General features: G+C 40.3%; 1 protein-coding gene and 1 long non-coding RNA gene across 12 annotated transcripts in view; both read left to right on the forward strand.

The window, feature by feature from the left end:
* Positions 1–27,165, forward strand: part of RBPMS (RNA binding protein, mRNA processing factor) — a 178,382-nt gene that overhangs the window by 101,871 nt on the left and 49,346 nt on the right. For 9 of the 11 annotated variants that reach the window (XR_003224457.2, XR_015249998.1, XR_015249997.1 and 6 more), the window contains one exon: positions 8,678–8,828. The exons of the other annotated variants lie outside the window; for them this stretch is intronic. Coding sequence is in view for 6 of the 9 variants with exons in the window: in XM_086703358.1 (XP_086559484.1) it covers positions 8,678–8,828 (151 nt within the window). In the remaining 3 variants the exon portion in view is untranslated. The remainder of the gene's footprint in view (positions 1–8,677; positions 8,829–27,165) is intronic. 11 annotated transcript variants of the gene reach the window in all.
* Positions 18,089–20,464, forward strand: LOC147581528 (uncharacterized). The gene is made up of 2 exons (XR_015249996.1): positions 18,089–19,432; positions 19,710–20,464. It is a non-coding gene; the product is annotated as an uncharacterized LOC147581528 (long non-coding RNA).

A 27,165-nucleotide genomic window follows, 5' to 3' on the forward strand; every position in this document is an offset into this window, starting at 1 on the left:
TTACCCTTCCTTTCTCTTGCCCCCTTTTAAAAACATTCAACATGTTTCAGTTAGAAGTTGAAAACTAAAAATTAACTACAATAAGTTTGATTAGAAATGTTTGGTTATTTAAATGCTTTCTTTTAAAGGTTCAGTATATCAGGAAGTCATAACAGGTGGCAGGGGGATGTTAAAATGCTAGGTCCTCTGCTTTTTGGCCTGCATATATAAAATTGATGAATGGGTTGTTGAATCAACTTTAAGTGGTAAAAACAGTTAACCTGCTATGAATACATAGATAAAATAAAATACCAAAATAAGTGAATCTGACTGTATTTCAGATGAGTAATATAATCACACTGAAGGCAGGAGGGAATGGAGAGAACTTACCCAAATAATTCTTGAATATACATACTGGCTATATACTTGTAGACTAAAGGTCAAAAAACTGTAAATATTGAACTTTAGTTATAACAGGTTTGTTTTTATGTTAATACTATTATAGCAATTCTGACAATACTTAGTGTGCCTTCCTGTATTGGGCAAATAAGTAAATGTATAGTGGATAATCTCTCTAGGATGCAGTGAAGGAGTTAGAAATATGGAAAGGGAAGACTAGAATTAACCCAGTGGTGTTAGGTTGGGATTGGAGCTATCAATACAAACTTGTCTTTTTAATATATCTGAATAGATGTAGAGAAATAGATACAGATGTGAAAATTGTGTGTGTGAGTGTGTGTACGTACATACAAATCTGGGACAATCTGAGTACCAAAACAAATAGTAATTATAAATTATAAAATCAAATAAGCTATGAATCAGTACTGATATGAGTGAACAAATAAATGAATGAATAATAAATGGAGCATAAGAGCTTTTCCTTAGAGTAGAAAATAAATATTGAAGGAATGATGAAATTAGCAAATCACCATTTGGCAACTGAAATAGTAATGATTGCCCCAGGTAAGTTTTCAATAGATGTTAAAACTAGTAGGTGAAAGTTTAATAGAAACCTGATATTTATATAGTCTCAAGTATCTCCCTATGAGATCTTTATAAAAAAAAAAAAAAAGTAACCTTACTAGTGGAGAAACTTGGCAAGTGATCACAGTTATCACTAGTAATGGGACAAAAATGACATCATGTACCTCCTGATATGGTGCACTGAGAATGACACATCTCTTCTGTGATATTCCTGCCAAAAATGCATAACCTGAATCTAATCAAGAAACAAATCAGATAAGCCCAAATTGAGGGACATTCAACAAAATAGCCTGTACTCCTAAAAAAAAAAAAAAAAAAAAAAAAAAAAAAAAAAAATGTCAAGGTCTCAGAAGACAAGGACAGAGGAAGATATTCCAGGAGAGTTAAAGAGATGACCGCTAAATGCTGTGTATGATTCTGGACTAGATCCTGGATCAGGAAAACAGATAATCTTTGCTTTTGGGAAATCTAACTGTAAAGGGTAAAGGGGCATCGTGCTTCAATTTACTCTTCTACAGTTCAGGGAGGAAACAAAATTATGTGGAGGAAATCTAGGCAAAGGGCATATGGGAATTCTTTGTACTACATCTGCAACTTTTCTATAAATCTGAAGTTATTTGAAAATATTAAAAAAAAATAAGACACTAATATAGCTGGTTGAGTGCTGTGTACTAGGATGTCTTGTATTGGTTCTGCTCTGCCTCTTGTAGCACTCCCTGGAAAATCACTTCTGTGAGCTCTCTCCCTTTCTTCTTTTTAATCTATCAGATGTATAACTTTAAACGTATTTGTAAGAAACTTAAACAGTACAAAACACATATTTTCTTCCCGCTATCACCACCAGAGTTACCACTATTAACAGGTTAGTTGCTTTCACCGTGAACATTCATGGGCTTACACAGATAAAGTGTTTACATACAAATATATAATCTCCTCTCCCATCCATTAAACATTGTTGACAATTTTTTTTTTTAACCTTCTTTTGCTATGGACATCTGTGTGTGTGTGTGTGTGTGTGTATACGTACATACAGATTTGCCTCATTATTTACCAGTATTTTTTCTAAATGAGTGTTTTCATTGTCCCTTAAACTCTTCATCAAGAACTGACAAACTGACTTACTTTAATAGTACTATTTGTAAAGATACTGGGATAGCTGGTAGCTTACAGATTTGAAGGATGTACCAAATAAGACTCCGTCAGGCATAAGGAGGGCTCTGAAGACCTCACTCAGTGACGGGAATTTGGAGACTTTTTCTGGAGGAAGAGACTGTTACGGTGACTTAACGCCAGCCCACCCCCATTTTCTATGTTTCTAATATGTAAGGTTGAAATCCTCAGAAGAAAAAAACACATATGGTCACTTTGGACAGCATCTGTCCCTTGAATAGTCAGAGCTGTTGCTCAGGATGTAAGGGCTCAGCAGACATTGGCCTCTGGGTGCCCTCCCAGAGAAGGACCAGCAAGCCAAGCAGCCATCCCAGAGACCCTCTCTTTCCAGGTCTGTTCTAACTGCTTCATGTCTGGTCTGTTCCAGTGTCTGCTTTCAGTTCAGCTGCCCTTTCACTACTGGAGTTACCCTCCACTACAGTGATTCTCAAATAGTCCTATACAAGCAGCATTAGCATCAGCTTGGGAACTTGTTAGAAATGCAGATTCTCAGGTCCCATCCTAAACCTATTGAATCAAACTCTGGAGATGTGGGACTCTGTTGTTAGGAAGTCAACTAGATGATTCTGATTCATGCTAACGTTTGAGAATCATGGATCTACTAAATCTGATCGTATTAGTTAGTTTAAAAAATTTCAGCATCTCAGCTATGCTCATATTCCAGAGTTCTTCCTCATGGCACGAAAGGTCCTGTGGTCTCACCCTAGCCTGCTTGTACAGTCATTTATCTCCCTGCCCCGCATGCATGTACATGCACATACTCAACCCTTCTCTACAACCTGTCACACACAACTTTGCTGAGCCCTTTCCTGGACTGCCACCTGGTAAATTTCTGCTCTTCCATCACTTCCTCTATGATGCCTTTGCCTCCCCTGTTCCCCAGTCACTTTCTGCCTTGGCTGTGTTTCTCACAAGGCCATAGACATTTGTTTATCTGTTTAACCATTAGTTTACCTATACAGCTCCACCACCAGAGTGTGACCTCTGAACTCCCTCAAGGTAGAAACTTAATTTCATTTATTCTTTTGTCTCACACATAACAAGGTTTATGTGCTTGGTCAAATTCTGTTTTGTTTTGTTTTGTTTTTTACTCTTTATCATGAAACTTTAAGCATACCAAAAGGTAAAGAATATAGTAATGAACATCTCTTAACCCATCACCAGAATTTACCAACTTACCATTTTGCCACATTTGCTTCATCTTTTTTTCCTAAGTGTTTCTAAGTAAATGCATGTTGGATCATTACATTTTGTCATTATAGTCTTTGTATTTTAGTACTAAAAGCTAGAGACATTTTCCTAAGTTACTATAATATCACATATTGACAATTCCTAAATACCACCTATGCCCATTCTGTATTTGGTTTTCTCCATTTTTCCACAAAAGGTCTTTTACATCTGTTTTGTTCTATCAAGGACCACACATTGAATATGAAGGAAGGTCTCTAAGGATATCCTAATCATTCTAGAATAGCTCTTTTCCTCTTTCTTCCCATTATTCAGTGAATACATCCTAACCTTTTCTTTTTTAAATTAACGTTTATTAGTTTGAGAGGTGGAGGGCTGAAGAGGAGAGAGAGAATCCCAAGCAGGCTCTGTCTGCACTGTTAGCACAGAGCCCGCTGCAGTGCTTGAACTCACGAACTGTGAGATCATGACCTGAGCTGAAACCAAGAGTAAGACACTTAACTGACTGAGCCACCCACACGCCCCTAAACTCCTAACCTTTATCCTCACTCATGTGGGATAACGTTAGTCCAAGACCAGTGACAGTACTAAGGAGTTGGAAGATGTTGTACCTATATGGTCCCAAATCCATGATTTGCAGCCAATAAATCATTCCAGTACCAGGCAGTATACACAAGAAGCCAGTATCACAATAGCTAGAGAAATAGGGGAGCTACTTAGGATGTGGGCTTTGTGCATATTCAATTAGTATTTTCTCCATTTCGTCTTCAAGTCACTGGAAGACCTAGAAATTCATTTAACAGTGACTCTCTTTATCCCTAGAGGCTTGAGTCTTCAGGATTTGGTAACTTCACCTTGCCCATTTCCTTCTGTGTATTATATACTAGCCTTTTCCTTATCCTTTTAGGATTATGAGCTTTGATAGAGTTTTTGAGCAATAAATGGCATTTTTAAGCTCTCTGATTTGCTTATAATCTTAATCCAATTTAAATAGGAAACACAAATTTGCATTGGGAGATTTCAGCCCACAATTCAGAAAAATCTTTTAACTTTTGTTTACAAATAGTTAGGTTTCATTTACATTTAAGAGAAAGAGAAAAAGGGTATTTTAAAATAATTCCTTCGGGGCGCCTGGGTGGCGCAGTCGGTTAAGCGTCTGACTTCAGCCAGGTCACGATCTCGCGGTCCGTGAGTTCGAGCCCCGTGTCGGGCTCTGGGCTGATGGCTCGGAGCCTGGAGCCTGTTTCCGATTCTGTGTCTCCCTCTCTCTCTGCCCCTCCCCCGTTCATGCTCTGTCTCTCTCTGTCCCAAAAATAAATAAACGTTGAAAAAAAAAATGTAAAAAAAAAAAAAATAATTCCTTCAATTCCTGAATGCAATAACTGAGTTTGAATTTAAAGCATTACAGTGTGTAAATGCAGAATCTGAATTTTCTTTAGGAGTTACTAATTGCTCTCTGTAGCTTTTGAGATTGAATTCTTAGGACTTCTAGTGATCAAATACCAGGCCATACACCAGTTGAAGAAGACTGTTCCTGTGGGTTGAGTGACCTGTGGTGATGGAAAAGGTGGAATTGGAGATTGGCTGATGGGAAAGGGGAAATTTATCTATATGAGGCCACAGAATGTTCAGAAAGAATACTGTGAAATATTTTAGAAACTATGGCACAGGAAAGAAAACTGTTAGCATGTTAGCAAGACTAGCTGGGGCTGCCATAACAAAATACCATAGACTGGGATGGTTTAAACAACAGACATTTAATTCTCTCAGTTCTGGAGGCTAGAACATCCAAGATCATGTTAACCAGCAGATTCTGTATCTGGTGAGAATCCTCTTCCTTGGTTGTAGTCCTCACTGTGTACTTGTGTGGCCTTTATTTGGTGTGTGCTTTTGGAGACATCTCTGGTGTATCTTCCTCCTCTTCTAAGGGTATACTACTGACCCCATCTTAGGGGCCCACTCTTAAGATCTTCTCTAAACTTAATTACCTCCCAAGACCCTACTTCCCAATACCATCACATTGGGGGTTAGGGCCTCAATATATGAATCCTGGCAGGACCTCAGCATTCAGTCCGGGACACCACAGTATAGGATTTGAAACTGCCCTGGTAGACTCTTAAGAATACGAGACTATTAAGGATACGTTATTTGTCAGCACTGTCTTTGTACCTCCTAGGTAGGGATTTCAACCTTTGTAGTTCATGGTGAACCTGGGTTGGTTTGGTCACCGTCCTTGAAGGGATTGTTGGCTGTCCGTGTAGTCCCATCAGATTGGGTGGCTTCTGAGTAGCTTTATTCTCAAATTGATATCATATTGATACCCAGAAACTCTCCCTTCTGGTGACCATGTAAATAAGATACCATTTACAGGTGTAAGAAGAAGATTTCTCTTTGTTATGAGAAGAGTTTTGGCAGATTATAGGCAAGAAAGGAAAAAGTTGATTTTGAAAGGCACAGAGTCCCCTCTTGACTTGGCAGTAATCTTCACCTACAGCATTTAATGTGAAATCACTCTGGCCAGAGAATAATCTTATTAGGCTTTAATTAAAAGCACAAGGTGTTTTTATTTTTTCAGGTCTCCTTATCTATCTTCTTCTTTTTTTATCTTTCTCCCCTGTTTCCTTCCATTTCCATGCTCTCCCTACCCCTGCCCACCCCCACAACCCCCCATCATCCTTTAACATTTAAAATGTTTTTGGCTTGGCTGATCCCTCTGGATAGAAACTGAGCCGAGCAGGATATTGATTACCAAATATGGTATTGCTGCTAAAGATGTTAGAGGAATGTGGCTTGTATTCTAAGCCTCCGGCCTCTGAATAAGCTGCCAAACAAATTAGGTCATTTTAACTTCTGAGCTTGCCTTTTTTTTTTTTTTTTTTTTTTTTTTTTTTTAAAATAAGGAGCTGGAACTTTGATTTGGAACATGATGGTGGTGTTATTTTAGCTCACAGAGAGGAGGGATATGAAGAGGGAGTTGGGGAGGCTTAATTCAGCATGTTTTAGGACACGAGCCATCAGTCCAAGCGGTGTAAAAGGCAAGCATATTGTGCAGAGCCTCTGTTGACTCTGGAGCACCAGTGGAAGAGCTGAGGCATGGAATTCAGATGTGCAGCCTCATTATCTGAGGCTAGAAGTTCCAGAGGACCACTGAGAGATCCCAGGATGCTCTTCTCGTGCTACAATGGCCTGGACCACAGTGCTCAGGTTTAGGAAAGTTCCTTCTTCGGGAAGCAGCAAGTACAATAAAAGTCGGCTTAAAAAAAAAAAAAAATCCTTCTTCGCAGGAAGGTTGGTGGAGTGGAGTGCCAGGGAGGACACCCTGAAATTGATGGCAGATTGGCAGATTGCTACTATGTGTAGCTGATGGGGTGTTGTGTAAATAGGCACAGCATACTGTTAGCCAGGGACTGCACTTGTCTCTCAGCAAAGACCACAGCTCTTTGGGTCCATATTTGGAAATATTTATTCTGTTGTGATACTAGCTTTGATAGAGTGAAATGCTCTTTCGTGGAAGCGGATGAAAGCAAACTCTGCTTCAGAATGTGGCCTTACTCTTTTTCCTCATTTATGTGTTTGGCAAGATAATACTGAGGTTTCCTAAGTTAAAATGAAATAAAAACAGAACAGTTAGGGAAAGAATTTCTTTTTACCTTTCTTACAACTGGCACCCCCCTTTTTGCTTTTTGTTGTTGGTTAGGGCTGTACAGAGTGGATTCCTTCTCTTCCCGCCCACCCCTGTTGCTACCTTCAGTTGGTTTCTTCTCAGAGAATGGACAAATCAGGCTCACAAAGAAATTCCACCCACTCCAGGATGTCTGTAGGTCAGGGCTCTGTGGCTTTTGTTGTATCTCCCTGAGGAGCTCTCTTTCTTCCTCCCCCCTTATTTCTCTTACTGCAGTTAACTGTCCAGTCACAGGCTCTTTGTCTCATCTTTGGAGCTGAACCTGTAAAGCTCAGAGTTGTTCATCCTGGTCTACAGTCAAAGATTCTTACTAATTTCTTGTGGAAATTGCTCTTTTTTCAAGCTAATTATGTAGAAAGGGGCCTTTGGGACCCACAAGCTCACATGTACACTAAATGGAAAACCTGTGTTCTTAGGATACTCATTTTCAGAAATCCACCCCCTTTCCAGGGCATACCATGCAGACAGATGTGGGACCTGAGCCTGTTTTGGACGCACATTTATATACTATACTGGGATATCTTTTTGTTACTGTTGTTGGGATCCAGAATGCATAGCACTGGAAAATAGATAGGAGAATATTTGTTATGATTAGTAACAGAGGCATTCTTGAATGGTAGGAGGGTTTCAAAAGAGATTTATCTTGCCCTAAATCTTGTGTTTTATAATGTTTGTGATTTATTGAATGTTTTGTTTTAGGTTAACTGTAATAATAGGGTCAAGGTAATTGAAATTACTACCCTCTCTTTGGCCCATATAATCTGTTGTCTCTAGCCATGTAGCTAGTAAGCCAGCTATAATCAAAACTGGGACGTTACCACCTCAAGACAGTAAGGCTTTATGTAAATTTATTAGCTAACTGGAATTAAATGATACTAGTTACATTGAAATCTTTAATCTCAGTTTCTGTTTTAATAACTCAGTACTACATGTATCACCATTATGAAAGCCCTCTAGTTAGAAAGGGAGGGGAATTTTCTTTATTTATAGGTGATTAAACTAAGGCATTGAAGGATAATACTGTTTTACATCAGTATCAGAACACTTGTCAGGGCCTGGGTCTCCGTGATTTCCAGTATTGTACAGAGCTTTACGTTAATTATTCTTATTGGTAGCCATTAATTGAGGTTTTTAACTCTACTAGGAATTTGCTGGTCCATATTTAGAACTCGAATCTGGGGGCGCCTGGGTGGCTTAGTCAGTTAACCATCTGACTTCAGCTCAGGTCATGATTTCATGGTTCGTGAGTTCGAGCCTCGCGTTGAGCTCTGTGCTGGCAGTGCAGACCCTGCTTTGGATCCTCTGTCTCCCTCTCTCTGGTTCTCCCCCGCTTGTGTTCGTTCGTTCTCTCTCTCTCTCTCTCTCAAAAATAAACAAACTTTAAGGAGAAGAAAAAAAAAAACCAAAAACTTGATCCTGAAGGTTTTTGTTCAAGAAGAAATAGTTGAAAAAACATGTAACTAAATTTTTGAATTAAGTAAACAAAATCTCCCCTGACTTTCTAGACATGTTGTATTACAGATTTTCACATATTATGTGTAAGTAGTGAGAATGAGTTCTTGCTGACCTTTTTTTCCTGATAGGCCAGGGTTTACTGGTGTGTTTATTTTGTCACCATTCCGGTTTGACTCTAAGGAAATGAAAACATCTTCCATTTGTTCTTTATTTCCAAAGGGCATCCGCTTCGATCCTGAAATTCCGCAAACACTACGACTAGAGTTTGCTAAGGCAAACACGAAGATGGCCAAGAACAAACTAGTAGGGACTCCAAACCCCAGTACTCCTCTGCCCAACACTGTACCTCAGTTCATTGCCAGAGAGCCATGTAAGTCAATCTACTTTTCATTAAAAAAAAAAAAAGAATAACCAAGAATTGTTGGTGTGCTGCATGTGAAATTATACCACAGGACATAGAGCTGGCTGAGTGTCATTTTCTAATTCTGTGGAGAGGCTGTCTATTCTTGCTGTCTTAATTCCAAATACAGCAATCTTGTTCATGATTGGCTGCCCTAAAAGGTGGTTCAGCTGGATTAGAACTGTAACTACTACAAAATTTCATTTGATGTGCTGTATATTTCCTTAATGTCATCTCGACCTTATTGTAAGGGTGTTTCTGTTTGCCTGAGGGTATAAACCCTTCTTTATTCCCCCATCCCTTGATATGAGAGTTGATTCTCGGCATTTTACTTCATTTGTTGAAGAACATCAGTTCTGTGGCTTGGGAAAGTAGAATATTAAAAGTGAAAGAAGCAGATATTAAAAAGTTCTGTTTTGAGAACAGTTGAGCCCATAAATCCAGAGGGAAAAGTAAACACAAAGAATTTATATATTGGAACAATCAGTTCTAGCAAACCAATACTGATAAATTTAAGGAAATTTAGGGCTTCCTGTTGTAAATTAATTGGGTAAGGACACTAATTGCTAAACAAGTGTTTTACCCCACCTAATGAGCTTATCCCCTAAATGGCCAGCCTACAGTTTTGCCTTTGATTGAGTAACTTGAAAAGATTGTCTTAATTTTCTTTCTCAAACTCAATCAGTAGCATAAGTGAGGCGTGAGATAGGCCTTAGCTTTTCCTTTCATTTTGTAGCCATATGTGATTTAATATGGCAGGGCATTCAAGCAATCCCAAGTGACTTGCTGTTATTTGGAATATTTTTGCCCTATCGTTCTTGATCTTCTTTCCAAACCACATGATCTTGATCTTCCTCCTGCTTTCCTTGTCGGTACGTTTCAAATTTTCTTACTGAAATTGAAGGGCACGTGAGTTTCCTTCTCCCCCCATGTCATGTGTGTGTCAGATTTAATTAGGTTATTATGGAAGTTATAGTCGTTCTGTAGCCATGTAACTCTTGAGAATGCTGCCGCTTGTCAGTGGAAACTAACAGGTAAGAGTTTTCTCCCCCTAGTGTGTTCTAAAATTTTTCTGTGAGGCCAGAAGTCATAATAGAGAAAAGTTTTGTTCTTCCATGTCCTAGGGAAACCTGAAACCTTTTCTAAACAAGTTTCATCTTATGGTACAGATGCACTACAGGAAGATGAGCAGACATTTCTTAAATGATTCTGTGTCCTCACAGCATTTAGTTCAGTACCTTTTGTATATTGCATGTATTTAATAAATGTTAATTGCAGTTATAAGTGGATAGATTAGTATTTTAGTTTGGCCATTTATAGAGTTTTCTATTTGTATGCCTCTTCATTTCCCTCTGAGATTTCTTCTCTCTTTAGATGTCAGGAAAAAGTATTTGTGAGATACCTTGATTTAGAAGAGGAAACCTGGAATATCTCTTTAGTTTTCTAGTAAATTTGCTGCCTCAGATCTAAGAGTGCTTTGAAAAGATGAATTCAGACAGCAAATGTAATGCTGGCAATACTTATCCTTTCAATTCTTCATTGAATGCTTTTGTTCTGGGACCTCAGTTTTTTTTTTAATCTGCTTATAAAAGCTCTGTGAAATTGGTAGCCAGGGAGGTGATAGTTCACGACAGGGTACACAGAAGCAACAGAGGTGAAAAAGTGGACATCCACAAGTCTCTGAAGTTGAAAGAGAGCTTGAAGCGGAGTTTAGGACACCACTCTGGCCAGCTCTGCCCACCTCCCTTCCCTGTATCCAGAACAGCTCAGAAGTGGTCAGATAGTTTCCATGGCACAGGCAAAACTTGCCTGGGCTGCCATGGCAAAACAAACTTGAAGCTAAAAAAAAAAAAATCCACACACCAGTATATTCTTGAGAAAATAAAAGTTGTCATGATACCTCTTAATATAGCTCCCTTTTACAGCATAGGGGCCTTGATGAACAGCAATTCCACTCTGACTCAGATTGACCTTATCATCCATTGCAATTCCCTCTGGGAATCGTGAACTTCCCTGTCACATATGCCAAATTGTTTTCCCTGAGAGCATGCTGTAGACTAAAAACACCATGGTGTGGTTCTTCACTGGTGATTCCAGTTGCACTGTGCCTGTAATTGGTGTTCAAGGTGTGGTGGTCAGTTCAACCACTGTTAGGAGTAGACTGCAGTGGAATCTTTGAATTGCGGGCCTGGAAAAACCCTGGAGGCTTCTCTGTTATAGACTGTGAGAGAGGTTTTTTGTTTGTTTATTTATTTTGTGAGAGAGAGAGAGGGAGGGAGGGAGGGCGGGCGCAAGAGAGAATCCCAAGAAGGTTTTGCACTGTCAGCGTGGAGCTCGACCTGGGGCTCAAGCTCATGAAGCATGAGATCATGACCTGAGCTGAAATCAAGAGTCAGACGCTTAACCGAGTCATCCAGGTGCCCCAACAGAGAGGTTTTTAATGTTTCTTTTTGTTGATGTTTTTATATAGTTGTGGCTGAAAAGTGCCCTTTGTCATCACTAAAGGAAGAATGTGCAAGATTCAATTACACAACAGTTTGCTTGAACTCTCATTTCTCAGATACCTGTTGAACTTTAATGAGCACTCAGTGTGCTAAATATTGGGGAAGAAGGAGACTGGTTGGTTCCTTAAAAGAGCTGTTAGTCCAAGGGATTGGTGGTGGTCAAAGTTGTCAGGAAACTTGGCCCGTATAAAGGACGTCAAAGATTTTTTACAGCTTAGTCTAGATTGCCCCAAATCAGACTGCCTTATTTGCTGAGCACCTGCTCTGTTTGTGTAGAGCATGGGAAATGAGAAAACTAGCTACTGCACTTGCCAAGGCAGATAGTGGCCTGAAATAGAGAACCTTGGTCTTAGACTCAAAGATGTCAGTAAGAGTTCTGGTTCTGCCTGTCATTGTGAACCTCTGTGACCTTAAAGAAAAACATTGAACCTTGCTGTGCTCCTCCTGTTCCCTCAGCTATAAAATAGGAATAATACCTTCCTCACGTGCTTGTTAGGAGAGCTCAATAAAACAAGATCCTAAGATTGTGTTGAGGATTAAATGGATATAATATGTAGAGTACCAGGCAAACATAAAGTACAATCATAATTTTTTTTAAAAAAGCATTGAGTTGCTTTTCTTTCTTAATAGTTAAAAGTAAATATTGATCTTCTGAGGTATCATCACTGTGACTATAGCTAACTGTCTTTGTAAATTAGGAGAGACGATGAATGAAAGTCCTATATGGTTCCAGGAAAGTGTAGTATACTTTACTAACGAAATAATTCCCTAATGAAGTTTTAACTTATTCCCTTGTTTTTATAATAAAGTAAGAAAAGTACCATGAGAAAGCAAGAAGTAAGAGATACAAAAATTTTATAAATTATATAAAATTCTGCTGGATTATGCATTTGCTTGTACAGGAAAGTAGGGTTCTATAGGGTAAGAACTCCACTTTAGAGCTGAAAACAGGGCAAATCACCGTCTCTTGAGTTTTGTTCTCATCTGTAAAATGATGTGCCAGACACTGCTAAGCATTTCACATGAATTATCTCCTTGGATTCTCATTAGCACTATTGGACCCTTGAAGAAACAGGCCTTAGGGAGATCCAGTAATTTTGAGGTTACACCGTCATCAGGCATTATGGGTTGAATTGCATTCTGCCAAAATTCCTATGTTGAAACTCCAACCCTCAGTGGCTCTAGATGCAAGTGGACTTGGAGATAAAGTCTTTAAAGACATGATTAAATGCGGCCATTAGGGTGGGCCCTAATTCGATATGACTGGGTTCCTTGAAGAAAAAGAGACGCTGGGGATGTGTTCACACAGAGGCAAAGGCCGGTGAGGACATAGTAAGAAAGAGGCCATCTGCAAGCCAAGTTACAGAGGCCTCAGGAGAAGCCAAACGTGTCCCCACCTTAGTCTTAGAATTCGTAGTCTCTAGAACTGTGAGAAAAGCCATACCACCCAGTCTGTGGTATTGTGTTATGGCAGCTCAAACAGGCTAGCACATCAAGTGATAGAGCCTGGATTTAAATTCTGACCTGTTACTTTTTAGTTTTGTACCTTTGGTCTAGTTACTTAACCTCTCTCTGTTGTGTCATCTCTAAAATGGCAGTAATAGTTATACCTACCCATAGGGTTGTGAGGATTAATTAACATGAGAGGGCCCCATTCACAAGAGTGACTACTCCGTGACTGTTTAATATGTGCGTGTAAGAACATCTATGTTGTGCCTTCTGTTCCTCATAGTTGAGACTAGTTTTTCTGCATTTGTATACTCTGCATCTAGCACCTAGGAATACATGTAAAATCAAGATGCTACAGATTTTTTATTTTGTGCTTTTTCATTTGGAACTTTAAAAAATTAACGTGTTATTGAGGCATGACAGAGAAACAATAAAATGCACATATTTAAATTCTATTTTGATAAGTTTTGTCACAATACATGGGGAATATAGTTGACTCCATGCTCTTGGTCTGTTTGCACTGCTTGTGGCATACCGTATTATCATAGTGGCTTTAAAGGTGGAGGCAGCCAATACGTACAGAGCATTTGCTCAGATTTTACCCATTCAACTTTAACTTTAGGGAGTAAGTTTCAAAAGGCTCTAGAACTTTGCAATAATTCAGATTCCCATAGTCCAGCCCCAGGGATTCTGATTCTGATTCTGGGTCTGGTCTAGGACTTATGCTCTGCATTTTTAAAAACTCTTTGGATGATTCTGATGCACAGATTTGAGAATCCCCAGCAGAGCAAGGAATTGTAAAGTTAAATTCTACCGCTCACTCCTCTGTTTCCCTCTCCTCCACATCCCCCCTCCCCGCCAAAAAAAAGAAAAATGCTCTATTGAACTGATACTCTTGTTAAATACCTGGTAAGCACATAATCCCTTGGTGAATAATCAGACCACTTCCTTGATTTCTGCCATACCACTGGAATTTCCCATTTATCCAATACTGACCCTGGCTGTGTGGAAGTGAATTTTCTGTTTCATGTCTGAAAAGATCCTAGGAAAGTTCAGAAAACTTCTAAAATGCCTAGCAAGTGCCCTTCTGCTTCTGGGGACAACACTCCACAAGCCTAAAATCTTAAAATCTGTTAATTTTCGCCTCTGTGGGATGGGGCCATCCGGGGCTTGATCTGAAGCTCCATGTGCCCATGGAACAGAGCCAGGGTACCTGCATTTTCCAAGGCAGCATACACAGCATGTGCTGTTTGAAAGTGCTGTACAGGGGCGCCTGGGTGGCTCAGTCGGTTGGGCGTCCGACTTCAGCTCAGGTCACAATCTCGCGGTCCGTGAGTTTGAGCCCCGCGTCGGGCTCTGGGCTGATGTCTCACAGAGCCTGGAGCCTGCTTCCGATTCTGTGTCTCCCTCTCTCTCTGTCCCTGCCCCGTTCATGCTCTGTCTCTCTCTGTCTCAAAAATAAATAAAACGTTAAAAAATAAAATTTTTTTTTTAAAAAAAGAAAGTGCTGTCCAGTTCCCAGCTCTGCTCTGAAAATATGCAGGTGCCTCCAAGTACAAGGTGCTATGTATTCCACACTGCTCTCCACAAGTGGGGTCATTTAGAAAGCCAGTGACTAGGCCTGAGGAAGACCTAATCAAGCCGTTCAGAGAGAGGGAAGGCAAAGACAAAGTTGCAGGTGTTCTGTGGGGATAAGGGCAAGACTGTTTTGCTATGAAAAGCAACTTCCGTAGGGGCATTGGGTGTCTCAGTCTGTTAAGCGTCTGACTTGGTTTCGGGGTCAGATCGTGATCTCACGGTTTTATGGGTTCAATCACTGCATTGGACTCCACCCTGACACCGAGGAGCCTGCTTGAGATTCTCTCCCTGTCTGTGCCCCTCCCCTACTCTCTCTGTCTCTGCATCTCTCAAAATAAATTAATTAAAAAAAAAACTTCCTTAGATTTTTGTGTTTTATATTTCATAAAAACAAACAAATAGTTCCCGTTTACTCTGTTAAGAGGAGAGTTTCGGTTTCCTCTGCTTCTCAGAGGAAAAGAAATTCCAGCAGTCCAGGAAAATATAAAGAAGAAAATAAAAGTCATCCAGGTCCACTGGAGATAACTACCATTAACATTTTGGTGTATAGTATCTCTATCCAGTTTTTGAATTTCAGAATCCTTCAACTTCCCCTTTTACCTTTAAGGTAAAATTCTGATGCCCAGGGAGATTAAATGGCCTGTAGGGCCAAAAATAATATCTGGGCTCTCACAATCCTTGGCCACAGCCTCTGTGTTGCCGTTGCTGTAGGGTACTAGTTCATAGTGACACAGATCCCTTGCTAGAATTAGAGCAGGAGGAGTGGTGGGAGACCCTGGCGGAAGGCCTGGTGTCCCAGGTGAGCGCAGCCTGCTGCTGGAATTCAGGTTGTTGACAGAATGATCTGCAGCCTCTTATTAAATGGATAGGGAAGAAAGCAAGCAGCCATTTACTGACCTACTATTCTAATCCTTCAGAACAGTGTGGCCAAAATACCTCTTTTCCACCTAAGGAAGTCGAGTAACTGGCCCGGAGTCTCACAGCTCATTTTAGGCCTCACTGTGTCACACTCCTAACTTCTAGCCCACCAGGAGCTTTGGCTTGAGTTGTTTTTAAGGTATTCCTTAGGGGTGCTTTAAACTCATTTAAGCCTTTAAAGATGACTTTTTTTTGGGGGCGCCTGGGTGGCGCAGTCGGTTAAGCGTCCGGCTTCAGCCAGGTCACGATCTCGCGGTCCGTGAGTTCGAGCCCCGCGTCGGGCTCTGGGCTGATGGCTCAGAGCCTGGAGCCTGTTTCCGATTCTGTGTCTCCCTCTCTCTCTACCCCTCCCCCATTCATGCTCTGTCTCTCTCTGTCCCAAAAATAAATAAACGTTGAAAAAAAAAAAAAATTTAAAGATGACTTTTTTTTTTTAATTTTTTTTTTTTTCAACGTTTATTTATTTTGGGGACAGAGAGAGACAGACCATGAACGGGCGAGGGGCAGAGAGAGAGGGAGACACAGAATCGGAAACAGGCTCCAGGCTCTGAGCCATCAGCCCAGAGCCCGACGCGGGGCTCGAACTCACGGACCGCGAGATCGTGACCTGGTTGAAGTCGGACGCTTAACCGACTGCGCCACCCAGGCGCCCCGACTTTTTTTTTTTAAATCTCTTAAATTTAGAGAGAGGGAGGTGGGGGGTGGGGAGAGAGAAAGAGAATATGAGTCTTAAACAGGCTCCACACTCAGCTCAGAGTCCAACACAGGGTCTGATCCCAAGACCCTGGGATCATGACCTGAGCCAAAATCAAGAGTCAGATGCTCAACTAACTAAGCCACCCAGGTGCTCCTAAATATGATCTTATTAGAGACCCCAGATGCCTGCATCTAAGGAGATTTCAATTTCAGGGCAGGTCACTGCTCAGTGAAAGTCAGGCTTCTGTATAATTCTATAAAGCATCAGATTTTGATGATCAGGATGCATTAACTGTAAAATGTTTTCTGACGTAGTTGACCAAATTGAACCATAGGGTTTTTATTTAGTTTTGGTGTACTTCATTCTGAGTTATTTCAGAATAAGAGTGACTCCTTTCAACAGTTTAAGTATTTCAATTCAATGAATAATGGCATCATCAGCAAAGAGGAGGGTATTTGACTTCTTTGATTTATACTGGAGGATATGCAGGCAGTTTACTTAAGTGTTTCCCATCATTCAGATGGAAATGGAAATGAGCATGAATGGCAAGAGGCAATACTACAGCTCTGTTTTACATTGATAGTTTCAGATCCTTAGACTTCATCTGTACACTGCTCTTGGAATCATGATAGTATGAAAACAGCATAAATACTCACCAATTTAGTTAAGCAGACTCCATGATCTCTAGGTGATCCCTGTTTGTAAAGTCCCAAAAGGCTGATTGATGAGCAATCTGCAGAAAATTTTTCACTATTTTTCTTTTTTGAGTTTATTTTGAGAGACAGTGAGTGCTGAAGGGGCAGAGAGAATCATAAGCAGGCTTTGCACCATCGGCATGGAGCCTGATGTGGGGCTCAGACTCACGAACTGTGAAATCATAACCTGGGTCAGAATTGAGAATCAGACGCTTGACCAATTGAGCCACCCAGGTACCCCTTCAATATTACTTTTCAAGGAGATTGAAAACCTTGCCTGCTCCTGACATAAAGGAAGGGTTTGAGAGACCTAGTCCTGCAATTGTTTGAAAATAAAAATAACACAGAAATAGGAGGAGTTGTTTAACTGGATATTGGGTCTGTTATTTAGGGAGATAAAAGATTTGAGTTGGAGATAGGTATGTTAACCACATGATCACAATCTGGGCTCTTCTGCATTTGAGAAATAAGCCCCGATATATTTTTTTTCTTAATTCTTCTCTTTATAAAATAATAGTTAAGTTTCATTTTGTAAAATGATCATGCCTGATTCATTTTATTGTTAGAGAAGGAAACCATAAATGAAATGTAAAAGGTTAAAAATACATGTTTCCCTACCATCCAGGAATAACCACTGTTAACGTTATGTTGTATACGTTTCTACATACATTTTATGCATATACGTATAAAAAATGGTGTGTCAGGTTTTCTGGTTTTGTTTGGTTACAGCATATAATCCCAGCGTCCTCGTTTCTTACTTACTTGTGACCAGTTTTCCATCCAGGACTGTGTACCAAAAGCATTATTTTTAAGGGCTTTTCATGTTGAAGGTGTGGAGGTGGTAGTGAAGGTCTTCAGTGCCTGGCGAGAAATTTTTTCTTTCATTTAAAAAATGTTTATCATTTGAGAGAGAGAGGGACAGAGAGCAAGCAGGGGAGGGGCAGGGAGAGAGGGAGACATAGAATGAGAAGCAGGCTCCAAGCTCTGAGCTGCTAGCAAAGAGCCCAACGCGGGGCTCGAACCCACAGACTGCAAGATTATGACCTGAGCTGAAGTCACCGGCTTAACCAACTGAGCCACCCAGGCACCCCCTGGCGAGAATTTTTTTCTAAATAATTGGTGGGGAGAGAATGGAGATTGTTGAGCATGGCAGCCTCATGTTTTAAGGAAGACACTCTCCTTCCTTAAGCTGTTGGAAGCTGCACTGGGGAGACAGGAATGGAAGGACACCATAAAATGTCTTAACATAGAGGAAGAGATTCAGTGGTGGTGAGGAGGGCCCTTGCCTGAATTCTTTTCTTAATATGCCTTGAAATGCCACTAGGAAATACCCTGCTGGGGAGGTGGTGCTCCTAGGAAGGAAGCTTCCCTCCTCCCCAGACCTTCACCCGTTTTTCTTACCTCTGTCCTTGCTGATAAAGGTTTTGATGGGAGGGGGAGCCCGATGTGATGCGGAAGTTGTGGGCGACAGCAGTAATGGGGAGTCTTTGGGCAGTCAGAGCCATTGGGAAGTGATATAGGAGATGGACACCAGGAGGAGACAGGAGGCAGCTGGCTTCCTGGTGGAAAGGAGACCAGGACATCAAAGTATAGAAGGTGAGCTTGCAGGATTGTGCTTACTTGGATCATGTGCCCCCCCCCCCCCCCCCCCCCCGTTCCCTACAAAGCAACTCCACAGTGGGAGTGTCTAGGGATTCTGTCCTTGTTGTGGACCAGTTTGAAGCTACCAGAAGTGATGTTCACAGAAACATGCCAATGATTTCCATTCTGGGTATTGAGACTTTATAATGATTGACCCGCTGAGCCTCTCACCCCCAGTAACGCCAGGTATTTGTGGGCCCGATTCTCACATCACAGAGAAAGACCCATTGTCAAGAATCAGGCAGGACATGGATTTGGCACTCAGGATATGTGTGAGGGCACCAGGTGCTTAGGCCCCTGGACATTCTGAAAAATAAAAACATGAAACAAAACTGCAGTCAGTGAGGACAGCAAAATACTCTTAGAAACCAAGATATCCTAATTAATGCTTATTTCCACTTATGTCCCACTCTGACAAAGCAAAAATACTGTTTGCGTTAAAAAAAACCAAATTCACAACACCATACCAGTGTTTACAGCCCGTCTCTGCCTCTGTCATCTCAAACCTGCACACATTCCTAGTTTTTGCTTAATGTGTGTAAATTTTAATAACTAAGTTTAACAATATTAAAGTAATATTAGGTAATGGATGTGATAAGAATGGTTTCCATATATATCTTGTTTTATGTGGGAGGTGAGTTATTGCAGCACTGTGTAGATCAGCAAATCTGATCCAATTTATTTATGATACAATTTAATGAGTAGCCTATCTTTGATTAGCAATGGCTGTTAACATTATGCTTTGTTTCTTGTTTAATCATTGATTAACTATAAACAAAGGCCTTAAGAACTCAGGAAGTCAAATCTCCTTGGAAATCACAGGATTCTTTTATAATGCAAATAACTGCCCCAACTTTCATGTTTTGTAAACTCAAATTATTCATTATATCTGCAGAGAAATGAAAGAATAAAAGAGTTAATTTAGTGGGACATTCCAGAAGGAACAGCTAACATAGACTTAATTCTTTTAAGGCCGTGTACTCTCCTCACTCATTAAAAAGAGAGCATTTCTCAGTTAAAGTTTGATTCAGTCTCCCTGTTTCTTTCTTCCCTTCTTCCTTTTCACACACTTGTAAATCCTTAAAGAAAGAGGTGCCTCGGGGCGCCTGGGTGGCTCAGTCGGTTGAGCGTCCGACTTCGGCTCAGGTCACGATCTCACGGGCCGTGAGTTCGAGCCCCGCGTCGGGCTCTGGGCTGATGGCTCAGAGCCTGGAGCCTGCTTCCGATTCTGTGTCTCCCTCTCTCTCTGCCCCTCCCCCGTTCATGCTCTGTCTCTCTCTGTCCCAAAAATAAATAAACGTTAAAAAAATAAAATAAAATAAAATAAATAAATGAGAATACGTTTTAAAAAAAAAAAAGAAAGAAAGAGTTGCCTTTTCTTGTATAGCAGTTCTCAAAGTATTTTTCTGCCAACCCCAGGTTGGTCTCCAAGACCCTTTCAAGGAGTCCCCGAAGTCTAAACTATTTTCACGAGAGTGGTTTGTTTTTCTCCCTGTGTAGCAGTGTGCGTAATTACTGGCACCTTAGTACATGTCAAGACAGTGGCACCAAACTGCACTAGTCATCATTGTATTCTGTACTGTCCCATGCTTTGTTTAAAAAAAGAAACCAGTTTCATCTAAGAATGTCCTTGATGAAGAAGTAAAAAATATTTTTATTCCATCTCCATTCTTGATTACACGTCTCTTGACAGTATTTTTGACAAAATGGGGAAGGTACATATTAAAAATTAAAACGGGTGCCTGGCTCAGTGGGTTGAGCATCTGACTCTTGATTTCAGCTCAGGTCGTGATTCCAGGCTCTTCGTCCGGTTCTGCACTGAGTGTGGAGCCTGCTTGGGATTCCCCCACCCCTACCCTCCACTCCCTCCCTTTGACCCTCTCCCCTACTTGTGCTTGCTTGCTGCCTGGTTACTCTCTCAAAAAAAATTTTTTTAGGGGCTCCTGAGTGGCTTAGTCAGTTAAGCGCCTGACTTTGGCTCAGGTCATGATCTCGCGTTTTCTGAGTTCAAGCCCTGCATCATGCTCTGTGCTGACAGCTTGCTCAGAGCCTGGAGCCTGCTCTGGATTCTGTCTCCCTTTCTCTCTGCCCATCCCCCTCTCATACTCTGTCTCTGTCTCTGTCTCTCTCAAAAATAAATAAAACATTAAAATTATTTTTTAAAGAAATTTGAAATTAAAAAAAATTTTAATTCATTTAAAAATATGGCCTCCCAGAGATAGGTAGCTTGTGAAGGAAGAAGTATTTCAATATCTTTTACAGGTAATTGTGGATATTCCTTGTTTATATTACACCAAAAGATTTGTTGCATTGTGGAATCAAACTTTATCCATGAGCTTTTTATGTTGTTAAATTCCATTTCATGCATGATTTTATGATGACACATTGATCTTTTGGAAAATACTGGGTCACTGAATTATACTGATTTTCCAAATGTCAACTCGTTTTATTCATTAAAAGAATTTCATTAATAATCACTGATTTCACCGGTGAGGCTATGTTTTCTTTTTCATATACTACAATCAGTACATTGCAATAGATTGTAATAGATTGAATTAAAAGCAGATAATAAGAATAATAAGCAGATAATAAGTTGTCTTCTATTGCGCCAGATATTGAAGTTTTATCCTTACTTGTTTTGGTATATGTAGTTGTTTTTCGTAAAACATATTATCTTAATATGTAATGGGCTTGGTTTTTTATTTTTTTTATTTTTATTTTTTTTTTTTTTAAATTTTTTTTTTCAACGTTTATTCATTTTTGGGACAGAGAGAGACAGAGCATGAACGGGGGAGGGGCAGAGAGAGAGGGAGGCACAGAATCGGAAACAGGCTCCAGGCTCTGAGCCATCAGCCCAGAGCCCGATGCGGGGCTCGAACTCCCGGACCGCGAGATCGTGACCTGGCTGAAGTCGGACGCTTAACCGACTGCGCCACCCAGGCGCCCCCGGGCTTGGTTTTTTAAATGAGTCGATAAATGTTTTTAAAATTTAAGTTTTAATTTTTAATATGATAGAACCATAGTTTGGGGGCATGGAAACCTGCATTTACCAGATAGCTATTACAGATTTGGGGCAGGTGATTAAGTTTGCAGCAGCTGGGGACCCAGGTGACTCAGTTGGTTAAGTTTCCAACCCTTGATTTCAACACAGGTCATGATCTCGCGTCTCGAGGTTCATGAGATTGAGCCCCACATCAGGCTCTGCACTGACAGTGTGTGGAGGCTGCTTAGAATTCATTCTCTCTGTGACTCTCTCTCCCTCTCTCCCTCCCCTGTTCAACCCCTCTCTTTCTCCCTCTCTTACACTCCCCTTCTCTCTCTCACAATAAGTAAACTTTAAAGGAAAAAAGAAAAAAAAACCACAGCAAGTGCTAAATGTTGATTGATTAAAAAAAAAAAAAGTTTGCAGCAGCATAAGCCCTGCAGAGCTAGACTGGAGGAAAACAGTGCCCCTCCAGTGCCTGGAGGTCTGCAGGCTCACATGCCAGCCTCCCATTTGACTAGGGGCTTCTATTTATGCCACTTACTCTCTAGAGACCCTCCCAAGAATAGCTGCGTATGTGGTGGTTTTAAGAGCTGGATAATATGTTTCCCATTCATTCTGGGAGAACTTCCTTGGGGGAATGGATCTGGACTGAGTACCTTTCCAAACTATTTAATCACCCCCACCACACCCCCATTACCTGATGTAATACAGGTTCACCGAAGAACCTTGGAAAAGATTAAAGGGGGGGGGGGGTTAATGTTTTTAAGTTCCTAAACCTAAAGACACACGCTATTAAATTCTGTTGTATTTACTTTGTATTTTTTAACATACAATTTTACAAATGAGCTATACTTTTAAATACAGAGGTTTGAGGCATCGTGAAAGTCACTGGTTTTCTAATAGTATAACATCTTTGTCATGTAATACCTGTATTTTATAACTGAATGCAGAAAATTACCCCACCCCCATCCAGAGATAACCGTTTTAATGTTTGTGATGAATAGCCATACAAAGATACACATCTTTATATTTGAGTGGGATTATATATTATTACATGCTGCTCTGATGCCTATTTTCATTCTCTGCTCTAGGCCTCATTTTACATATCAGTAAATATATAGCTGATTTGTAACAATAGAATATCAGGTAATCAAGGCTCTTTTCCTTGGGGAAAAGCCTAGCAAAAGTGGTGGTTGCTTGGAGAGTTAAGTGAACTGAAAATCTCAAGCTCCTGGTGTAATGCGTGTAGCTGGTGCAAATACGGGTTCTTCATCCTCCTCCTCTTCATTAGCTGCTAGGGGTTTAGCTGTCCTGAGAAACGGTGGAGTTGGAGCCAGAAGCACCATCTTGGTTTGAACGGAATAATCTAATTAGTGGCTGAGGGTGAAGGAACGTTAATTAATTAAATATCTGTCTCGAGGTCGAGGAGATCAACCTGGTCAAACATTAACAGCTCTGTGCAGGAAATTATGCTGAGTTCCCGGTTAAGTTTTCTCACTTGAGTTTAGCAAACATTTGAGGGGAGGTGAGAGATAAAAAGCTGATTGAGGTACAGCTCTGTTCTTGAGGCGTTTTACACTTTCGTAGGGGAAACCAGCCTGTAGATGACTGCAGTAGAAGGCAGAGCAGGTGCTAAAGTGAAATCCTAGAGAATGCTGTGTGCAGATGATAATGCTGGTAATTAGGGAGAATGGGAAAAGATCTCCTGGAGGTCTCTAGACCTAGTATCTGAAGGTGAGAAACATTTCAGTAAGCAGAGAATATGCAGAAGTGATCTACAGACTTGAGGGGGCGGCTTGTGGGAAAGTGTAGGAAGGAAAGAATCAAAGAAGAGCTTGTGGTCTAGTGAGGCTGGAGAGACGCGCAGAAGGAAATAGAGGGTGACCACGCTGGATTGGAAGGTGGTGCCGAATCCAGGGCGTCCGTAGATACCAGAAGAACAGCACGGGACCCTTTCAGGTATTTTATTCCTTCACAGAACACATCGTACCAGCACAGTGCTTTAGTCATCTCTGATAAGCATTTATGGACTAAGCAAGCTGATAAAGGAGGCTGGATTGGGGGTGAGGGTTAAAATGACATCTATTGTCTCACCGATTCTGTAGGTTAGAATTCCAGGCACAGGTTGACTGGATGGGTCCTCTGGTCATAGTCTCACAAAGCTGAAATAAATGTGTTGGGCTGGGCAGTTTCATCTTCTGTGCCCACATGGTTGCAGATTTCAGGATCTTGAGGTTGTGGGTAACTGGCTACAAGTGATTTTTTTATAAGCTGTCATTTACTTGAGCCACTGCCAGGGGCCAATTACAGGCACATACACATATTAGTGCTAATCCTTCATAAAAACTGTAAGGCAGTATTATTGTCTCTATTTGACAGATGGAGAAAAGCCTGCAGAGAGTAAGTGGAATGCTGTTTTGGTTTGTTTTTTTCCTTTCCTCATGGGCAGAGAAAGATTCTGTGGTGGTTCTGCATGCCTGTTGTTCCTCACCTAGGAGGCTGAATTTACTTGGAAAGGAAAACCTTTATTAAAAAGTCTCATTACCCTGTGACTTAAGTACAGGGGTGTGCGTGTTTGCATAACAGAACTGATGAAAACATTCCCTGGTGACTTGAATCACCTACAGCTTAGGACCCTTCTCTTAGGACCCTTCTCATGTCTCCTTGGCTACTTTACAGAAGAAACTTGTTTTTTGGGCCACAATACAGAGGAGATTGGGGTCTTGTAGATTTATTTTATTTCTGTTTATTTCTCTTGTTTTCAACATACCAAAATGTAGAGAGAATCAACCCCAGAAACCCATCTACATTCATATTTAAGCTTTATCAAGATTACACCACAACTTGCTTTTTATATCCCTTCTCTCTTTCTCCTCCTCCTCAGTCTTTCTAGTTGAATTGTTCAAAGTATATCCATATGTTGCATTTAGTTATGTCTCTTAAAGGTCTTTTCATCTAGAGTAGTTCCCTTCCCCCACCTCCCCCTTTCTTATGCCATTGTTTTGTTGAAAAAAGTATCAGCCATATTGAGAAAAAAAGTCCTGGGTTTTTCTGTTTGCTTCCTTTAGGTGTCTGTGTCCCCTTTATTTACTGCAAATTGAAAGTCTTGATTAGATTTGAAAGGTTTGGTTAAGGAGTCCTAGGTGGTGCTGTGTGCTTTCATTCATGTGATACTACATTATGAAGTAACCAGTGTTTGGGTCATTCTGTGGTGATGTCAAAATGGGCCTGTGTTCAAGTAGTAATTGGATGATGCCTTCATTGTAAAAGTCACTGTCAACTTCATTTTCATGGCTTTATCCGTTGATCTTTACTGCGTTACTTGATTAGGGGTTGAAAAGAGTGATTTTCCTAATTATGTTCATTTTCCCTGAAATAAAGTTAGTTTGTTCATCAGAAAAAAAGTTGAGGAGCAAAGTAAATGCTTAATTCTTTCCTTTTATTGCCAGTTTTGGACATAAGGGATTGGTGCCCATTTATCTGTTTTGGGGGGGGGGGGGTGTATGACTTTTCTTTTTCTTTCACTTTCCCTGTTTTTGAGTATCTTAATGAACCTGGGTTTCTGTATTTTCAGGGTGTTTCAGTGGATTGCATTCATTACTTCTGCATGGGGGCAGGGAATCACAGCATCTTTTTGAAGGAAGGAAATTCCGCCTCAGGCGGGGCTTTATAATCTCCATCATCGTTACGAATGATAGTCTTTCTGGCTGGTGATTCAGGACTGGTGCATTGCACCTTTGTGTGTTTTCCAAATGCTTGAGTAGGACCTATCATTCTTGGATTATAATGAGTTTCTTTGGCTATTGGATCAAAGCAACTTTTCTATCTACAGAATGGCCACTATTACAACTTTGTTGAGGTTAAGATTTTTAGAAAATGGATTGATGTTGTTTTGTTTTAAATTCAGATTCCTTAATTAAGAACTGCAGTAGAACACTGAGATTATTAGTAGTTAGATAGGATTGGGAATTTCCTTCTTAATTTTAAAAAATATGTGAACAGAAGAGTAATGAAAAAAAGTTCTACATGCCCAATAATTTCCCCCCATTAAATTAAACTAAAAATGGAAAGGTGGGACATATAATAGAATGTTCATCAAAAAGAAATTTATTTCATAAGAAGTGTTTTTGAATTATGCATATAAACATAAAACAGACTGACCAGTGTTTTTGACTAGACGCCTTAAAAATAAGCTCAGGGGACAGAAAGTTAAATATTTAGATTAGTGTGAAATGTTAGTTTTGTAGCTGTGTGTCATTGATGGGAATAGTCCTGGAACATGTCTCCTATGCTTGTTTTAACACCTGACCTTGGTCCCTGGGATGAAATGTATAGATGGGAAGATACTCAGTGATATGGGAGGGTTTGACATTTTTTTCTTTTTTTGTATAAGCCCTTTAGTTGTTTCTTTGCAGTCTCTTTAATACCACTGAAAATGGGGTGGCTTTCTAGAATCAAGGCAGTATGGATCTGTGATTCCATTATGATCTATTTGGGTTCACTGACTTTTTCCCCACAAAGGCTACACACTTGAGTCTGAGACTGAACTTACTTGAGTTTTTCATCTTAAGTTTGTGAAGAGTGGACTGCTTGCGTCAGTAAGTGTGGTGCCTAGCACAGAGATGGAAACTTAGTAGGCACTTTATATGACAATGCCTATTTTCCTGTCTCCCCCTCAGCTGGGGATATTATCGTATATAAATGGATTCATTCTGTCTGATAGGCAAAATGGCATGGCGTTTTAATGGTTTATTAATAAAATTAGTTTCTTGTCAGATACCGAATGGTCATTTAATTTGAGAGACGTATTTTTCCATTTGTCTATTCCTCTTTTTTTTTTTTTTTAAGATTTTATTTTTTTAAGTGTCCTCTGTACCCACAGTGGGGACCGAACTTACAGCCCTGAGATCAAGAGTCTCATGCTCTACCGATTGAGCCAGCTAGGTGCCCCTCATTTGTCTATTTCTAATTTTCTTTATTGGTTGTCTATGTAAGAACAGTGCTTCCTTGGCTACTGTAGTTAACTTTCAGTGGATAATTTTTTCTTTGTCATTTGGTTGAAGGAGAAGATGGTAGGTAGCTCTGTGTTTTCTTCCCCCCCCCCCTCAAAATTAATAACGTGAGCATCCCTCACAACTGGTGGTTTCTCTTTAAAATAATGATGAATTTGTGTTCTGCTTGACCTCACTGAGCTATACTGGGAATAAAATGAGATAATGTGCTTTGAAATATATTAAGGGCTTCATAATGGCACATTGCTATACCAGGAGGGCCTGAAGCTCAAGGCTTAAGCATAGCATCATTTGGATTGTCATTTGGAATGTGGTTCCTCCAGAAATACCTTTTTCTTTTCTTGGTTCCTGGGCTCTTATAAAGTCCAGAAATTGTGTTAACACTTAATAGAGACACAAATTATGATATCATAACCGTGTCTTGGTCCGTTACGTTCTGGTGAGTGGAGGAATAACCAATAACCAAGAGGATAGACAAGAGAGAGTTCACATTTACAAGTTGATTGTTACCTTGCTTTCAGTGTTAACCATTTTTAATAATCTCCTAATTTTTTATTTTTAAATTTTACAGAAAATTTCAAACATACAAAAGTAGATTCTTAGCCTGATGTTTTGTTGTTTTTAACAGTTTATTGAATCAAGGTCCAAATCTATACCAAAATCTATATTTTGACATTGGGCCGGTCCCTTATAAAAATCTTTTTTTTTCCCTTACAGTATGTTTGCTGAGGAACCCAGACTGTTTATCCTTTAATTTCTCACAGTGTGAATGATGCTCACTGCATCTCTGTGGTGGTGTTTAGCATGGTCCTGTTTTCTGCATTTTC

This window comes from Puma concolor, chromosome B1 (assembly GCF_028749965.1).
Source record: "Puma concolor isolate L17-30 chromosome B1, mPumCon1.1.hap2, whole genome shotgun sequence".
NCBI classification, from domain to species: domain Eukaryota; kingdom Metazoa; phylum Chordata; class Mammalia; order Carnivora; family Felidae; genus Puma; species Puma concolor.